We start from the raw sequence: 16,832 nt of genomic DNA, 5'->3' as shown, positions 1-16,832 counted from the left end.
AATGATGGCATGAGTTAATCTGAGGAGTCAGACAAACCTACAGAGGAACACCAGAGCCTGGGTGATTTTGCCACGGGCTCTCCTTGAAAGTACGTTATACAAAGAGATGGTGTATCCTGGTGGCCTCCAGCAGGGATGCGGACCTCCAGCTGTACTGAACATCAACAACGTGGAAACATTTGTGGAGGAAAACCCCAAGGAAAGACAGGACTTCCTGTTAAATTGCAATGACTCAGAGACATCATAATTTACGGGATTCATGCAAACATACTCGCATATGTGCTTCCAGTTTAGTGAAGTGAAACATACCAGTTTAGTATTACAGAAATGCCTACATCCATAAAATGAGAGCAGCTGTTTAAATGCAGGCCTTAAGATAGGTATTACATCATTGCAAATAATATTTACAAAGATCATTTAAGAGGAAGGAAAACATGTTTAGAATATACCAAGTAAAAGTAAAACTACAGACTATATTGTTCTTACGCTACACTTTCCACTACGCAAAAACAAACATGGAGAGAAGAATAGAAGAAAATGCACCCAAATGTTTTAATACAACTGGTGATTTCTTTCCCCTTATACTTCCATGTCTTCTCTAAATTTTCCTTTAGGAGGATATATTTTGCCTTGTTTATATTTTGACCAGTTAAAAAATACGAAGAAGTATAATAAAGCAAACATTGATAATTTCACCATGTAAATTTAATAGTGTGCTGTCATATTTATATATATGTATTTTTTAAGAAAATACATGGTGAGTCTAAAATCCCCTTTAACTTCCACTCTGATCCCATTTCCCTCCTTCATCCCCAGGAGCAACAACTATCACGGGTTGGATGTGTATCCATCCACCCTATATTTTCCCCTGAATTTATTTTATTTTATTTTATTTTTTAAAGATTTTATTTATTTATTTGACAGAGAGAGACACACAGCGAGAGAAGGAACACAAACAGGGGGAGTGGGAGAGGGAGAAGCAGGCTTCCCGCGGAGCAGGGAGCCCGATGCGGGGCTCGATCCCAGGACCCTGGGATCATGACCTGAGCTGAAGGCAGACACTTAACGACTGAGCCACCCAGGTGCCCCTTAAATTTATTTTAAATTTACATATAGAATTCACATTTTGGTGTATAGATCTGAGTTTTGACAAAAGAGAGTCATGTAACCATCAGCACAATTAAGTTACAGAATATCCCATCATCCCCAAAAGACACTGTTACCAAACCCTACCTCCAGGCTTAAGCCTTGGCAACCACTGATCTGTCCTCTGTCCCTAGTTTTGCCTTTTCCAGAATGTCATGTAATGGAGTCATACAGTACGTAGCCTTTTGAGTCTGGCTTTTCACTTAGCATAATCAATTTGAGATTCATCCATGTTGTCCTATGTGTCAACAGCTTATTCCTTTTCATTGCCAAATGGTATTCCACCATCCACTCACCAACTGAAGGACGTCGGAGTTATTGCCAGTTCTTAGCAATCGTCAATACAGCTGCTATAAACATTTGCATACAGGTTGTGGTGTGTGTGTGTGTGTGTGTGTGAACATAAGTTTTCATTTCTCCTAAGTGAGAATCATCTAGGAGTGAGATAGTTGGGTCATATGGTAAGTGTGTGTTTAGTTTCATGAGATGTTGCTAAGCTGTTTTCCCAGAGTGGCTATTATCATTTCGCATTCTCACCAGCAATGCAGGAGTGTTCCAGTTGCTCCATGTCCCTGCCTGCACTTAGTACTATTAGGTTTTTTGTTCTTTTAAAAAGTTTTAGCTATTCTAATAGATCGGCTAGTGGTAACTCACTAAGGTTTTGATTTGTATTTCCTCAGTGCCTAGCAATGTAGAATACCTTTTCATGGGCTTGTTTGCCATCCTCTTTGAGGGCCTTTGTCCATTTATTAGGTTTTCTTATTGTTGAATTTTGATAGTTCTTTTATCCAGGCCAATTTTTAGTGCTTCTCATATACTTGTATGTACCTATAATCTATATATGGTATCGTATTACTTGTACAATGGTAAAAAAAAAATTTTTTTTAAATAACCAAAAAACAAAAATACTTGATTCCCACAAACAAAATTTTGGCCTATGAGGGGCACCTGGGTGGCTCGGTCGGTTAAGTGTCTACCTTCAGCTCAGGTCATGATCATAGGGTTCCTGGATCAAGTCACAGGTCAGGCTCCCTGCTTGGCAGGGAGTCTGCTTCTCCCTCTCCCTCTGCCTCTCTCCCTGGCTCATGTTCTCTCTCTCAAATAAATAAATAAATAAAATCTTAAATTAAAATAAAATTTTGGCCTATGATGTACTTCCTATCTAATAAAGTTGATATTGCATTGTTCCTTTATGTTCTGTTTTTCCTGAGGATTTTATGCAAATGTCATTTTGGTGTCCTTTGGATTGCATGGGAGAATACAGTGAGTAACGACTATGTTATACGCTCCAAGAGTAGAAATTATACGTCTGTTTCTGAACATTTTATCTCCACTGCCTCATGCATAGTAGACATACAATGTATTTAATGCTAATAAACAACTTCTGAGGCAAAATGTCAAAGTCAAAATGAATTATTTATTGAATTGGACATCTTACTTTAAAAAAAGACATATTAATGTTTCCCCTTATAATGCATTTATTGTCCATGTGTACTCTTTTTTTTTTTAAGATTTTATTTTTAAGTAATCTCTACACCCAACATGGGGCTCAAACTCATAACCCTGAGATCAAGAGTCCCATGCTTCACCGACCGAGCCAGCCAGGCATCCCTGTCCATGTGTACCCTTAAAGTCACAATGGGATTATCACATTAAATGAGTTCAGATTTGGGGATAAAATGATCTCAATTCAAAATTGTGTTATATGAATATATATACATTCTTTGTACTATTCTTAAATTTTTTCCACAAACCTGAAACTTGTTTCACAAGGAAATTATTTTTCAAATATGTTATGGGTGGGGGATGCAGATTAAGGCACAATACTAACCTCATACTTGGTAGTCTCAACAAACCCAAAGGCGCCAAAAGAACCAAAGGAAACCCTGCCCCAGAGTTTTTCAGTGCAAACATTGATGCCAATGGGTAACACTTAGCGAAACGTGGCAGTTGCCCTTCTGCTCTGTCAGGTTGTCAATGAGATCCAAGGAGAGGCTGATAAAGGGCCAGCATTGCACAGAAAACAGAAAACTGATGTGGGAGTCCTTGAATAGCTCTGCACTGATTGGGACTAAGGAGACCTGGGTTTTAGTTTTGGCTTGGCCACCAGCTAGGTGGGTGGGCATGTCACACAAACTGTCCAGGCTTGTTTATTCATTTCTAAAACAGCAACAGTAGACTAGATTACTGCCTAAAATTCTTTTTCACCTTAAAGTTGTTTTATTTCTAGCTAGTCTTAATCTTTGGACAATTTAGTATACAGGTTAGCTTTTCTTCAAAAAATAAACCTGAGAGCCCTAAATCAATCTGATTTTCTTGTATGATCTACCTAACGGCCACAACTGCCTTTAGAAAGTAGCTGTATTTTTGTAGTTACTAATGGCACCAGCTGTCTGCAAACTGCCAGCGTAAGTCCCAACTCACATTCTCCAAAGCCAAGTTTGGGCAAATGTTTTCTCGTATGCAACAGTATGAAACTGAGTGCAAATGCTGGGAAGGAGCCTGGAGAAGAACAAGGGGCTTTCTGTCCCACTCAGCATGGCCTACAGTAGCAAATACTGTTTACAAACATGGCTTCAGCTTCATGAAATAAAGGTAGAAAATTCAAAGTACTGGGTAACAAGAGCAACATAACAGAACTTGGTACATCTCTAATGCCAAAAACATCAGTTCCCCATTTCTTCCTGCTTCTGAAATCGAGGTCAAGTTTAGTTTTTCAAGAGATCGAAAACTGCTTTATTATCAAGAGATTTGTAATCCATTTATGCCTAATAGCTCACTGGCTCAAACCCTTTACTTTTTAGTTTTTTAATAAATATGCAAATTAAACCAAATTACAGGGTAGAAAACATTTCCAAGTATTATAAAGAGGTTCTCTTGAAGGTTCTTATGGATGGCTGAGAGAAGATTCATCATATTTAGCTTATTTCCCACTCACATTAGAAAATATGAAAGTCCTTCAGAATTATCCTTCTTTCCTTATGAAATCTTAAGGAAAAGAAGAGAGGCACCATGTGGATAACTTCCCTATGTCTAACCTTAGAAGAAGAAAATGAACTCCATCTAATTTTTTATTATGACGAGATGACTGAGAACAATCTGAATTTAGCAAATCTGGGCATATTTAACCCCTCTGAAACTCAGTCTTCTTACAGTTTGGGTCAAAATAACTAACCTGTCAACACCTTAGTTTTGTTATAAGGATTAAACATTACAGTTTTAAAAAAAGAAAATAGAAAGATTTAGTAAATGTAGATTAAAATGTAATTGTACGTAATTGTGCTTGTGCGCATGCTCTCTTTCTCTCTCTCGCTGTCAAATAAATAAAATCTTTAAAATAAATAAATAGGGGCGCCTGGGTGGCTCAGGCAGTTAAGCGTCTGCCTTCGGCTTGGGTCATGATCCCTGGGTCATAGTTACATGTATTTTGCATAAAGGTCATCACACTACACATACAATTTGATAGCTTTTCTCACTATATTTTTATTCATTTCCATATCCTAAATAAGCTTTCCCTCACTTTAATGGGGTTGCCATTTTCCAACATGGTTTGTGAAGAAGTTTGCATCACTCTTTCCTGTCAGGCAGTCGAAGAAACTGAAATGAGGTTGCTCAGATGGGCCATCAAACATCTAAAATCATAGATCTAAACCTCTTCTGCTTTTGCAGATTTGATTGAGAACAGCTGCCCAGGGGTGTAGCCAAACACAAAACAAAAAAGTTTACTTGTCCCTTCTCCCTCTGCCATTTCTTTTAAATATTGGGGCCATTATACTGGGCTATGAGCTTAAATCTATGTCCCTCTTTGGCTTGGGCCTCCAGGTGGATTTTCAGTAAATGTTAGGTCTGTAGGAGTGCTGGGCTTGGAGGCAATGGGTATAAAATCAATGAGAAGCAAACTGGATTGGGAAATCTGTCTATGAGCCATTATTTGACATCCAACGTGGATATTTGTCTGATGGGACATGGGAAAGGAAAGCTCTTAGGTCCATTCTTCAAAGTCCATCCCAGATATAACTCTTCCTGGGAAGCCTTGCCCAGCAAACCACTTTACACCTTGCTCTTTTACAACCAATATCATACTCTAACAATATGTCTTGTATACTTGCCCAGTAGCCTGTGAGAGTTTTCAGGCCAGAGACAGTGTGTTTATCTTTATAATATTAACTGCTGCTATTTGTTGAGTGCTTACTATGTGCTGGGCACTTACCACTTTCCACTTAACACTTGTCCACAGTTTTGTGACCTAATTCTTAAAAATGAGCAAAGACTCAGAGAATTTAAAGAATTTTGCCCAGTATCACATATCTGAAGCTACAGGCAGAATGAGAACCCAGGTGGGTGTGAATTTCAGAGGGCACACAGACTCCAGTGTCACAGGATTGAAAGTGTCCCGTTTCAATTTCCTTTAATCCTTCTGATTATGTCCAGAAGAAAGTTGGTGTGACAACTAATACTTGGCATTTAATCTTTAACACTTGGCTAAACCGGTGGAACCAAGAAAAAGCAGGCTCAATGGACCATAGATAAAACTTAATAACTGGGAGTGCCTGGGTGGCTCAGTTGGTTAAGCGACTGCCTTCAGCTCAGGTCATGATCCTGGAGTCCCAGGATCGAGCTCCGCATCGGGCTCCCCGCTCAGCGGGGAGTCTGCTTCTCCCTCTGACCCTCCCCTCTCTCATGCTCTCTCTATCTCATTCTCTCTCTCAAATAAATAAATAAAATCTTTAAAAAAAAACCAACTTAATAACTGTTGTTTTGTTTCCTTTGAACTTAGTTCCACTGTACTCTTCTGCGACAAATGAGAGCGAATTTCCACTGACGGTAGTAATATAAAATTTCTTAAACTGCTTTGTGTGCATACAGAAAATACCTTTAAAAGGAAGCCAAGATGTCCATCAACAGATGAATGGATAAAGAAGATGTGGTATATATATACAATGGAATATTATGCAGCCATCAAAAGGAATGAGATCTTGCCATTTGCAACAACGTGGATGGAACTGGAGGGTATTATGCTGAGCGAAATAAGTCAAACAGAGAAAGACATGTATCATATGACCTCACTGATATGAGGAATTCTTAATCTCAGGAAACAAACTGAGGGTTGCTGGAGTGGGGGGTGGGGTGGGAGGGATGGGGTGACTGGGTGATGGACACTGGGGAGGGTGTGTGCTCTGGTAAGTGCTGTGAATTGTGCAAGACTGTTGAATCTCAGATCTGTACCTCTGAAACAAATAATGCAATATACGTTAAGAAAGAAAAAAAGAAGAAGAATGTAGCAGGAGGGGAAGAACGAAGGGGGGGAAATCGGAGGGGGAGAAGAACCATGAGAGACGATGGACTCTGAAAAACAAACTGAGGGTTCTAGAGGGGAGGGGGGTGGGAGGATGGGTTAGCCTGGTGATGGGTATTGAGGAGGGCATGTTCTGCATGGAGCACTGGGTGTTACGCACAAACAATGAATCATGGAACACTATATCTAAAACTAATGATGTAATGTATGGGGATTAACATAACAATAAAAAAATTAAAAAAAAAAAAAAAGGAAGTACAAAAAACTTGTAGTACTTCTTGCCTCCGCGGACTTTTCCTGGGTGGCTGGGGGAAACTAGGAAGATAAGGCAAATTTTGTGACTTTATTATACTCTTCTATACAAAATTCGAGTTGACCCAAAATGTAGACTAAACGAACGAGAAATTTATTAAATAAATAATAGCGCATATGGTAGGGAGAATATGGCAAAAACCATGAAGGTATCAAGAGAATGAATGAAGTTAAGGAAATGCTGTGTCAAAAGCTTATTGGTGCGAGAAAAAAAAAATCCATTTTATAGAGGAAACCCGCGGCTGAAGTAGCCTGACACCAGCCTCCGCCTCCTGGATGCTCGGTTCCCGTGGCCGGAGGTCCCACCTGCGCTTCCGCACAGTTTCAAGCCCGCCATTTCTGTACACTATTCCGTCCCCGACCGAGAGCGCGCGAAAAGAGCACGCACGCTTGCGGGGACGCGCACGCACGCACGCTCAGCTCCGCCCCGTGAGGCCCGCAAATCCCGAGGCGGCGAGGCTCGGGTAGTCTGGGCTCCGGGAGGTAATGCCCCGGAAGGCAGGGAACGTGGAAGAGGCTGAGGCAGGTGCGGAGGAGGTGGGCGCCGAGGAGGTGGGCCCCGAAGAGTACGGCGGGGAAGAGTCGGGCACCGAGGAGTCCGGCCCGGAAGAGTCTGACCCAGAGGAGCCGGGCGCCGAGGAGGAGATGGAGGCCGGGCAGCCGCGGCCGGTGCTGCGCTCAGTGAACTCCTGTGAGCCGTCGCAGGTCATCTTCTGCAACCGCAGCCCGCGCGTCGTGCTGCCGGTGTGGCTCAACTTCGACGGCGAGCCGCAGCCCTACCCGACGCTGCCGCCTGGCACGGGCCGCCGCATCCACAGCTACCGAGGTAGGCGGGCCGGGGTCGCCCTGGCCTGGCCCGGCCCAGCCCGACCGCGCCAACCCCCTTTGTCCCGGGGCGCAGCGAGCGCCTGCTGGTGCCCCTGAGAGCTTGTGACAGATCCGGGTTGACGCTGCTAGGAAGTGGCAGCGAATTCTCTGTAGGACCGAATAATGATCATGTGAGGTGACTTTTTCCCCTTACACGTGTATTTACCACTAAAAGGGCTCCCTACCTAATGCCTATTAGTTCAGTCCGTGAATGGGAGAATGTCACATTCTCCAAGGTCCCCAGTGGGCCAGGTCCCTGCCTCCGGGAGAACACAGGCCGCATACACAGATAACCAGCCAGTGTCCCAGTTGCTGCTAGAGGAACGGAGCACAGCGGAAAGTGGGAGCTTGGAGCAGGCTCCTGCTCCGTGAACGGAGGGGGTGTGTAGGTTCACCTAGAGCTTCCCAGAGCAGAAGAAAAGGAGGCCCGCTGGATGCATAGGGGCTAACCGACCCAAGGTAGGAGTTGAGAGTTGTAGCTAGAGGAACCGCTTGGGCTAACAACACCTGGAGTCTTGGGAGAAGAAGGTACGGAATGGTGGGAGGGGAAGCCTGAAAGATGATTTTTCCCCTGGGGAGTGAGGGGCCATTGCGTTTTTAAGCAGGGAAATGACAGTGACAGATTTTAATACTGAAAAGCTCCCCCCGGGTTGCACAGCGGTTTGGAGAGGGAAGACTGCTGGTGAGGAGCCAGTTAGGAAGCTGTTGTAATAACCCAGGTGAAGGATAACTAGGCCTTATAGCTAAGGAGACAGTGATCTTCCCGTAGCTTTCAAAAAGAGAAGTAGTACTCGGTTATTTTTCACAGCCATCCTGGGAGGATCCCAGTGGATCCTTTTGCCTTGAGAGGGGCGTACTCAGAAATGCTTTTCAAATGTTTACACCAAACTTCCCTTGATATTAAATGAGGGAGAACACAATTCTTCCAGGGATCAACATTTCTGTAGTTTCCTATTTTATCTAAGAAATTGTGAATTTCTCCTCCAAAATTTATCTGTGCCTGATTTAATACAAAATTTTTAAAAAATTACTATGTGGATGTACTTAATGTCACTGAACTGTACACTTAAAAGTGGTCAATTTTATGTATGTTTTACCATAATAAAAAAAATTACTTACCAGTTACATTTCTTAAGTTTTTCCACCAAATCTTCAAGTAAGTTTGTGCCCTAGGAACACATGATGTATTTAATTAACTAATTAGTTAATTGATTAATTTTTAATGATGTCTTTATTCAGACACAATCTCTACCTCCCTTAATAGAATGGTAGGTCTGGGCGGGGGGGTTCCCTCCTTCTTCCCCTCCCTCTTTTTTCTTGGCATATGATGTATTTGTTTCTTAAATTCACGTATAATATACATATAGTAAAATGCACAGATCTTAGAGTTTGATGTGTTTTTGACAAATACAGCAACACCTAGGTCAAATTCTAGATTAAAACATTTCCATCATTTCAGAAAGTTCGCTCCTGTCCCTTTCCACTCAGTCCCCTCTCTTACAGAGGCAACCGTTCTTTGGGTTTTTCACACCATAGATTAGCTGTGTCTTTTCCTACAGAATGTACCCTTTTCTGTCTGGCTTCTTTTTGTCAACATGATGTTTTTGCACTTTCTTGTTCTTGAGAAGCACAGATGTAAGGAGTTGGTGAAGTTCTTCGTTTTAGTTTGCAGTGTTTGGTGTGATTTGCAATTCATGTACTTTGCTTTTTGACCATGGTAGCAGAAAAGGCATGGTATTTGGAGCCTCAAGTACATGCCTTTTTTTTCCTTACTGTCCCTGTTCCCTTGAGCAAGTCGCTTGGCTTTTTTAGACCTATTTTCTCATATATAAATAGATCTATTGTGAGGATTGAGTAAGATAATATTATTGGAAGGGCTTTGTCCGATATTTAAGCAGAATGAGAGGCAAGTACTTCAGTGTCAGTCTAGGAAGATGAAGGAAATGGGTGTGTGGCTACCTAACAGCCTCTGCTTGTTTTAACAGGTCACCTTTGGCTCTTCCGAGATGCAGGGACATATGATGGGCTTCTGGTTAACCAGACTGAGCTGTTTGTGCCATCTCTCAATGTTGATGGACAGCCTATTTTTGCCAACATCACACTGCCAGGTACTGATGTTCCATTTTACCTTTTTTTTTTTCTTTTAAGATTTTATTTGTGTATTTGTCAGAGAGAGAGAGAGCACAGGCAGGGGGAGCGGCAGAGGGAGAAGCAGGTCCCGCTGAGCAAGGAGCCCCATGCGGGACTCAATCCCAGGACCCTGGGATCATGACCTGAGCTGAAGGCAGACGCTTAACCATCTGAGCCACCCAGACACCCCTCCATCTTACTTTTTAAAAAGATAAGGCTGAGGGCTCTTGGCTGGCTCAGTCTGTAGAACATGTGACTCTTGATCTCGGGGTCATGAGTTTAAGCTCCACATTGGGTATAGAGATTACTTAAAAATAAATAAATAAGTAAAAATAATAAATAAAAAGATAAGGCTGTTGTAATAAGTAGAGAATAAGCCACTTAAAGGAGCCAAACCTTTATTGGTTTTTACTGGATGCTAGCCAAATTATCAACCTTTCTGTGTCCTATTCTCCACCACAAATAAAATGGAACAGATTTATTTGCTCTATGTTGAACAAAGATGTTGTGGTTTCTCAGAAGCTCTTGGGCTTGTCAGAGATGGGCTAAATTAAAATATCTGATTGTAGGGGCCCCCAGCTAGCTCAGTTGGTAGAGTATGTGACTCTTGATCTCGGGGTCATGAGTTCGAGCCCCACGTAGAGATTACTTAAAATTTTTTTAAAATAAATAAGTAAATAAAATACCTGATCGTAGAATTATGAATGCGTTGTTTACCTGGCCTTAGAGCAGAATTATGTGCTGGAGTCTGGAATAAGGTGTAGAGAATGAGATACCATGGCTTCTAGTGTTGTATCTTTTAATGTTATTTAACCCATTCAAGCTCACAGTGCCAAACAGTTTAAAAAAAATCACCGAATTGAACATTAACATCATAGTTTACCATTTGTTTAAAACTCAGTTGATTTTATTAGGTTGAACCCAAAGAAACTTATGTTCTTGTGGATTAAAAAACCCCAAATACAAGGGCGCCTGGCTGGCTTACTCGGTGGAGCATGTAACTATTGATCTTGGGGTTGTGAGTTTGAGCCCCAAGTTGGGTACAGAGATTACTTAAAAATAAAATCTTAAAAACAAACAAACCCAAATACCTGTAGCTTCATACGGTTCAAACTGATATGTATATGTGGATCCTGTTTTAAGGAAGTAGGTGTACAGAAATTGATAAGTTGATAAGTTAAATTGATAAATGTAAATTTTGCTTTATAGGATACCCTTAAAGAGTAAGTTCCCCAGTGAGTTTAAAATAGAACTGGAGTTCCTCAAAATCCAGTTACAAATTATTTTGGTTTTCTATTGCTGTGTTATCAGCTACCCCCAAAGTGTTTATTCATAATTCTGCAGTCTGGGCTGAGCTCAGATAGGGGGTTATTCTGCTCATTGGTGGTCATTGATGTGGCTGACTGCTGGCAGGTTGGCTGGTGGCTGGGCCTCTCTCCCATGCATTCTCACGGCTTGTTCGTCTTTGTGTAGTCTCTCGTGCAGGGTAGCTCAGGGCTCCTGAGAGCGTAAAAGTGGAAGTTGCCAGGGCTTCTTAAAGGTTAGGTTCAGAATTGGCACAGTGTCTGTTACGTCACCCACATTCATTTAGTTAAAGCACATCACAAGCCCAGCCCACTTGTAGGGGGAAGTTACTGCATGAGGTCCTGCATACCATGAGATGTCCATTAGGGCCATCACGTTACACTCTGCCACACACATGTACTCACTTTTTTTGCCCACAGTGAGGTCTATCTATAGTAAATGGAATTGCTATGGTTGGCAAAGCCTCGTGCTCATCCCTTGTCCCAAGGCTTGAGTCTGCTGCTGAGGATTTGGTTTTCTGCATTTACAGTGTATACTCTGAAAGAGCGGTGCCTCCAGGTTGTCCGAAGCCTAGTCAAGCCTGAGAATTACAGGAGACTGGACATCGTGAGATCACTCTATGAAGATCTGGAAGACCACCCGAATGTAAGGAAAGACCTGGAGCGGCTGACACAGGAGCATATTGAAAATCAACGGCTGGAAGGGGAGACTGAGGATTTTAATTGAAATTTGCACTCCTGAGTCTGAGCCTTTGATGGTACTGACTAGTCTTGATCTACGCTTAGGACTGGTCACTTATTCTCAGATTCAAGGTGTCTCATTCTCAGATAAAAAATCCTCCATTGCTTAAAGGAAAGTTAACTGACTTCACTAGCCATTGTGATGTTTAGGGGCAAATATCACAAAATGTAATTTAATGCCTGCCCCTTCTAGAAGTATTCATTGGGTAGTTGCATTTTTGCCTCCTAGTAAGTCAGGAAAGTTTCTGTGTAAGGACTTTTGTGTAAGTAATTCAATAAGAATTGCAGCATATTCTTTGATTGTAAAAAAGCAGTGGTATCTGCTTTTAATTGCTGTGTTGTGGTTGGCGATGTGTCCGCCTCCCGCTTTGAGAAGACAGAGATGTCCTTGAGGCAGGGACAAGTCTGTCTTCTCTTTGAGACCCCAGTGCCTCACACATTATGATAGCCTTCAGTCAATGTTTGTTGAATGAACAAACCAGTGGATACTTTGGTAGAAAGTGTTTGGAGGTTTTGCCCTTTTTTGGGGGGGTGGGGAGGTGGGGACCTTACAGTGTATAGAGTAAACAAATGTTTTAAAGGGAATCACTTTTATAGAAAGCACTTTTTATAACTTTCTAAATTTTGTGCTTTTTCTCTGTCCGTTGTTGTTGTAGTTCTATTTTATTTGTTTCTAAACCAGGATTAGCTTTCTACAGTTATTGTGATGATCGCTTTTTTGAAACTTGATGTCTGCACAGAAGGTAGGAGAAAATAGCTGTCCTCTTGTTTAGTTCTAGTATTAAGGAACTACTACTGTACTGTAAATAGGTTTTTGCTAAGTGTGGGTATTTCTGTTACTTTTTTGTAAATCCACTACATTTCTGTTTGGCTTAGCATTTCTTTTTTCTTTTTTTTTTTTTTTTAATGCTGCCAATGTTTTAACCAGGGGCCAGTGGTGTTGAGGCAGTGGGGACCACTAAGGGGAGTCACTTGCGGGCTCATCTGGACTTGCAAGGCTCTTAGTTCAACATTTTTCATCAGGCAGGATCTGGTGACACTTTGCACCTGGCTGGAGGAGAGGCAGAAACCCTCTACTTCTCGGAAGTTACTCATAACACAAAATGGATTCAGGGAGTAGCCTGAAATGCTTTATAGTTTCATAAATGTACAAGTCCTTTCTTATAGGCTGGACTTAAATTGATTAACTCAAATTCAATACTTCTGTCAGGCTTTCTTTTTTGGTAACTAATAGTTAAAAAAAAAAAAAAATCCCCCCAGTAGAGAAAATTTTGGTAAAGACAGTAAAGTAAAAGAAAAAAAAAGATCACTGTAGATACACTACTTGAATACAGCCCCAAAACATTTTGAACTTTGGCCTTTTTAGGGCATCTTGTGGTTGGTTTGGTTTTACATAGTTGAGATCATACTGAATATACAGTTTTGTATTCTGCCTTCTTAGTTATAACTTTATAACTTAAATATTTTCCCATGGTATTATAAGCTCTTTGTAGACATTGGTGCAGTCTTCCTTTTATAAACAATGGGATATTTCTTGGTATCTGTAGTTCCTATACTAACCTTTGAGCACAATTCCTGTGCTCTGAAATCAGTGTGAAGTGAGTAAGACAGTGCCCCACCGTCTCCCCTAGATTTTGTTTCACCTCGTCTTAATCCCCTCTTTCAACATTCAATTAATAAATTGGCCTTTGTTTTTTAAGCATGCTGTAGTACTCATTCATGACACACGTCTTGGTGTCTGACGTGTTACTGAGCTGCTGGGCAGGAAGGAAGAAATGCTGGGGAGCAGGCAGTGGTGTGTGTTCAAGGGTAGAATGGGGTGGGGGAATGTCAGGAAGCCTGCTGTTGCTGGGTTCGTTCAACGTTGGTTTCAATTTTTTTTTAATCTTTCTTTGTGTCCAAGTGAGATTCATGTTCATCCTGTGAAAACATGCAGTTTGAGTACTGTGTTTTTTTTGTGTTGTCCAAGGAGGATTGAAAACCTGTAGCATGAATAATATATGTTTTTCATTTGAAATCTTATGACTGTATTAAATGTATTGCTCCTAAGAGACTGTGATGTTTCCTATTTTGAGTTAAAAAAAAGAAAAAAAGCTGTTCTTGAATACATTAAATGGTGCTGAGCAAAGGAAATAGGTCGGGTGTGTTCTGTGTGGCTCTGTTGTGAGAGACCTGTGTTTCTGTAAAGGCTTAAGTGGGGAGGGGCATTGCAGACATAAGCAACTGTCTTCATGCTCAGGCCCTTTTTTTTCCAACTGTGGTTTCTTTTATTTTTTATTTTATTTTTATGTTTTATTTTTTTTATTTCCTTAAGTAATCTTTACACCCAACGTGGGGCTCTAACTCATGACCCCAAGATCAAGAGTCCTGTGCTCTACTGACTGAGCCATGTGTATGTGTGTATGTATTTATTTAATTTTTAATTTTTTTCTTTTTCACCCTGGTGGGTTTTTTTTTTAGATTTTATTTATTTATTTATTTAGAGAGAACACAAATGAGGGGAGGGGTAGAGGGAGAGGGAGAGAGAGAATCTCACACAAACTCTGCGCCAAGCGTGGAGCCCGGTGCAGGGCTCGATCTCATGACCCTGAGATATGACCTGAGCTGAAACCAAGAGTGGGACTGAGCCACTCAAGTGCCCCTCCTCATCCCGTTTTTTTTTTAAAAACCACATTGTTTCTTTTAGCTTTATTTTTCGTGTAAAAATGAAATTTCACTGTGAAAAAAATTGAGCACTACAGAAAAGCATTAAGAAGAAAAATACATTGGGAAAAAGGTGTTGTTTTTTATTTTCCACATAAACAGAACCAACCTTAACAGACACCTCACTGAAGAAAATATACAGTTGTCGAGCAAGCGTATGAGAAGATGCGCCGCATCATATATCACCAGGGAAATGCACATTAAAACAACAAGGAGAGGGGCGCCTGGATAGCTCCGTCAGTTAAGCGTCTGACTCTTGATCTCAGCTCAGGTTTTGATCTCAGGGTTGTGAGTTCGAGCCCCGGTACTGGGCTCCACACTGGGCATGGAGTCTATTAACAACAACAACAGCAGTAGCAACAACAATGAGATACCAATGCACACATATTAGAGTGGCCAAAATCTGGAGGACGGCCAACGAATGCTGGCGAAGATACTGAGCAACAGGAATTCTCACTGCTGGTGGGAATGCAAAATGGTATGGCCACTTTGGAAGACAGTTTGGCAGTTTCTTACAAAAGTAAACATTCTCTTATATTTCAGGAATCATGCTCCTTGGTATTTACCCAAAGGAGTTAAAAACTTGGATATTTATAGCAACCTCATTCATAATTGCCAAAACTTAGAAGGAATCAAGGTGTCCTTTAGTAGGTGAATGGATAAATAAACTGGTTCCAGACCACAGAATATTATTCAGCACTAAAAAGAAATGAGCTGTCAACCATGAAAAGACGTGGAGGAAACTTTAATGCATATTACTAAGTGAAAGAAGCCAATCTACAAAGGTCACACAGTGTATGATTTCAGCTGTATGACATTTCTGGAAAAGGCCAAATTATGGAGTAAAAAGATAATGGTTGTCAGGGTATAGAGGGGAGGGTAGGATGAATAGGCAGAGCATGGGATTTTTTTAGGGCAATGAAACTCTTCTGTATGATACTATAATGGTAGATATGTGAGTCTTTACAACATAGAATATACAACACGAAGAATGAACCCTAAAGTAAACTATGGACTTGGGGTGATAACAGTGTGTCAGTGAAGTTTCATCAGTTGTAACAAATGTATCACTTTGGTGGGGATGTTGATCATGGGGGAAGCTTTACATGTGTGGGGGCAGGAGGTATATGGGAAATCCCTGCACCTTCCTCTCAATTATGCTGTGATCTTAAAGTCTATTAAAAAAAAAAAAAAGAGCCAAAGAAGGTAGGTGGTTTCCATTAATCAGTGCTTATACAGAAAAGGTGATAAAAGGACAGACACTGTCCCAGAAATCCAACACACTAAGGATATGAAATAGATATCAGTGTTTTGCACTCTTGACATGTGAGCACCAGTGTGAACTTTCAGATACTTTCACACGAGGTTTCTGTATCCCATTCTTAGCATCTCACTCCTACTCTATGCCAGTCAATGGGCTGCCTGATACCCCTTCAATATTTCCCTTTTTTGTTGGCACACCTGAATTCCCTGCCCCAAAAAAACTTCCTTGGGGCTTCCCCTCACCACAGACTTGGATTGGCAGATGGGATTTTCTCTGGCAGATGGGATCCGTGGGATCTGACACTATCTACAGGTAGCCAGTGTTAGAAGTAAGTTAAGTTGTAGGACACCCAGCTGGTGTTACAGAGAATTGCTTGTTGTGGGGAATTGCTCCCCTCCCACAACATTTGGTGACCAGAAGTGTCAAAAGTTAAGTGTCCTGTGTAAAAGTCAAGGAGAAACATACAGGAGAAGGTAGAGCTGGGTTGTTTTTCCTACACAGGAGGAGGAGAGACTAGGACTGGGTTTTTTCTTAATTCACTCTGTGAAAATTAGTAAAAGGAAAACTCACTAAAATCGAGTCAGGCGGCCAGCAGGGGGAGCTCTCGCGCCCTACCACTCCTGATCAGTTGTAGACCCCAACGGGAAGAGAGGGACATTGCAGGTGGACGCCACTATCCCAGTAGGGGGAAAAAAGGTTTTCCTCTTATCCCAGCAACAGCCTAGCCAATGAGACAACTCAGCCAATGAAAAGCCACTATACTTTGAACTCCCGGTTTGCTCTAATGGACTTTGTTTATAACAGCACTCCCAACTCCCCACTTTCCTCTGTAAAAGAGCCTTCTTGTTTTCCGTTCTGTGACTTGCCTATGGTTTTGTAGTAGCTTGTGTGTCCTGAATCGCAATTCTCTGCTATTCCCGAATAAACCCATTTTTGCTGGTAAAATAGCTGACAGTTTTATTTTAAGGTTAACAACTCTTTTTTTTTTTTACAATCATCATGTACTATCAGAAAAACCAATGAAGATATTTTAAATTTTTTATTTATTTTATTATTTTTAATTTTTTAT

At 41.3% G+C, this 16,832-nt stretch overlaps 1 protein-coding gene across 1 annotated transcript; it reads left to right on the top strand.

Annotated features, from left to right (window-relative positions):
• Positions 1 to 7,161: 7,161 nt before the first annotated feature.
• On the top strand, positions 7,162 to 13,929 carry VHL (von Hippel-Lindau tumor suppressor). Its single transcript, XM_036079880.2, has 3 exons — positions 7,162 to 7,580; positions 9,607 to 9,729; positions 11,586 to 13,929. The coding sequence occupies exons 1-3, from the start codon at positions 7,241 to 7,243 to the stop codon at positions 11,780 to 11,782; spliced, it is 660 nt and encodes a 219-aa protein (XP_035935773.1). The 5' UTR covers positions 7,162 to 7,240; the 3' UTR covers positions 11,783 to 13,929.
• The last annotated feature ends 2,903 nt before the right edge of the window (positions 13,930 to 16,832 follow it).

The sequence above is a fragment of the Halichoerus grypus genome, chromosome 1, assembly GCF_964656455.1.
Source record: "Halichoerus grypus chromosome 1, mHalGry1.hap1.1, whole genome shotgun sequence".
Lineage (NCBI taxonomy): Eukaryota > Metazoa > Chordata > Mammalia > Carnivora > Phocidae > Halichoerus > Halichoerus grypus.
The sequence above is the reverse complement of the archived record's forward strand: the minus strand, read 5'-3'. Positions and strand labels throughout refer to the sequence as shown.

What these genes read in the sequence shown, in the direction of transcription:
- VHL (XM_036079880.2), top strand. Translation starts at nt 7,241, where the DNA reads ATGCCCCGGAAGGCAGGGAACGTGGAAGAGGCTGAGGCAGGTGCGGAG. An exon ending in CCGCATCCACAGCTACCGAG is followed by an intron (nt 7,581 to 9,606) that starts GTAGGCGGGCCG and finishes TTGTTTTAACAG; the next exon opens with GTCACCTTTGGCTCTTCCGA. An exon ending in TGCCAACATCACACTGCCAG is followed by an intron (nt 9,730 to 11,585) that starts GTACTGATGTTC and finishes CTGCATTTACAG; the next exon opens with TGTATACTCTGAAAGAGCGG.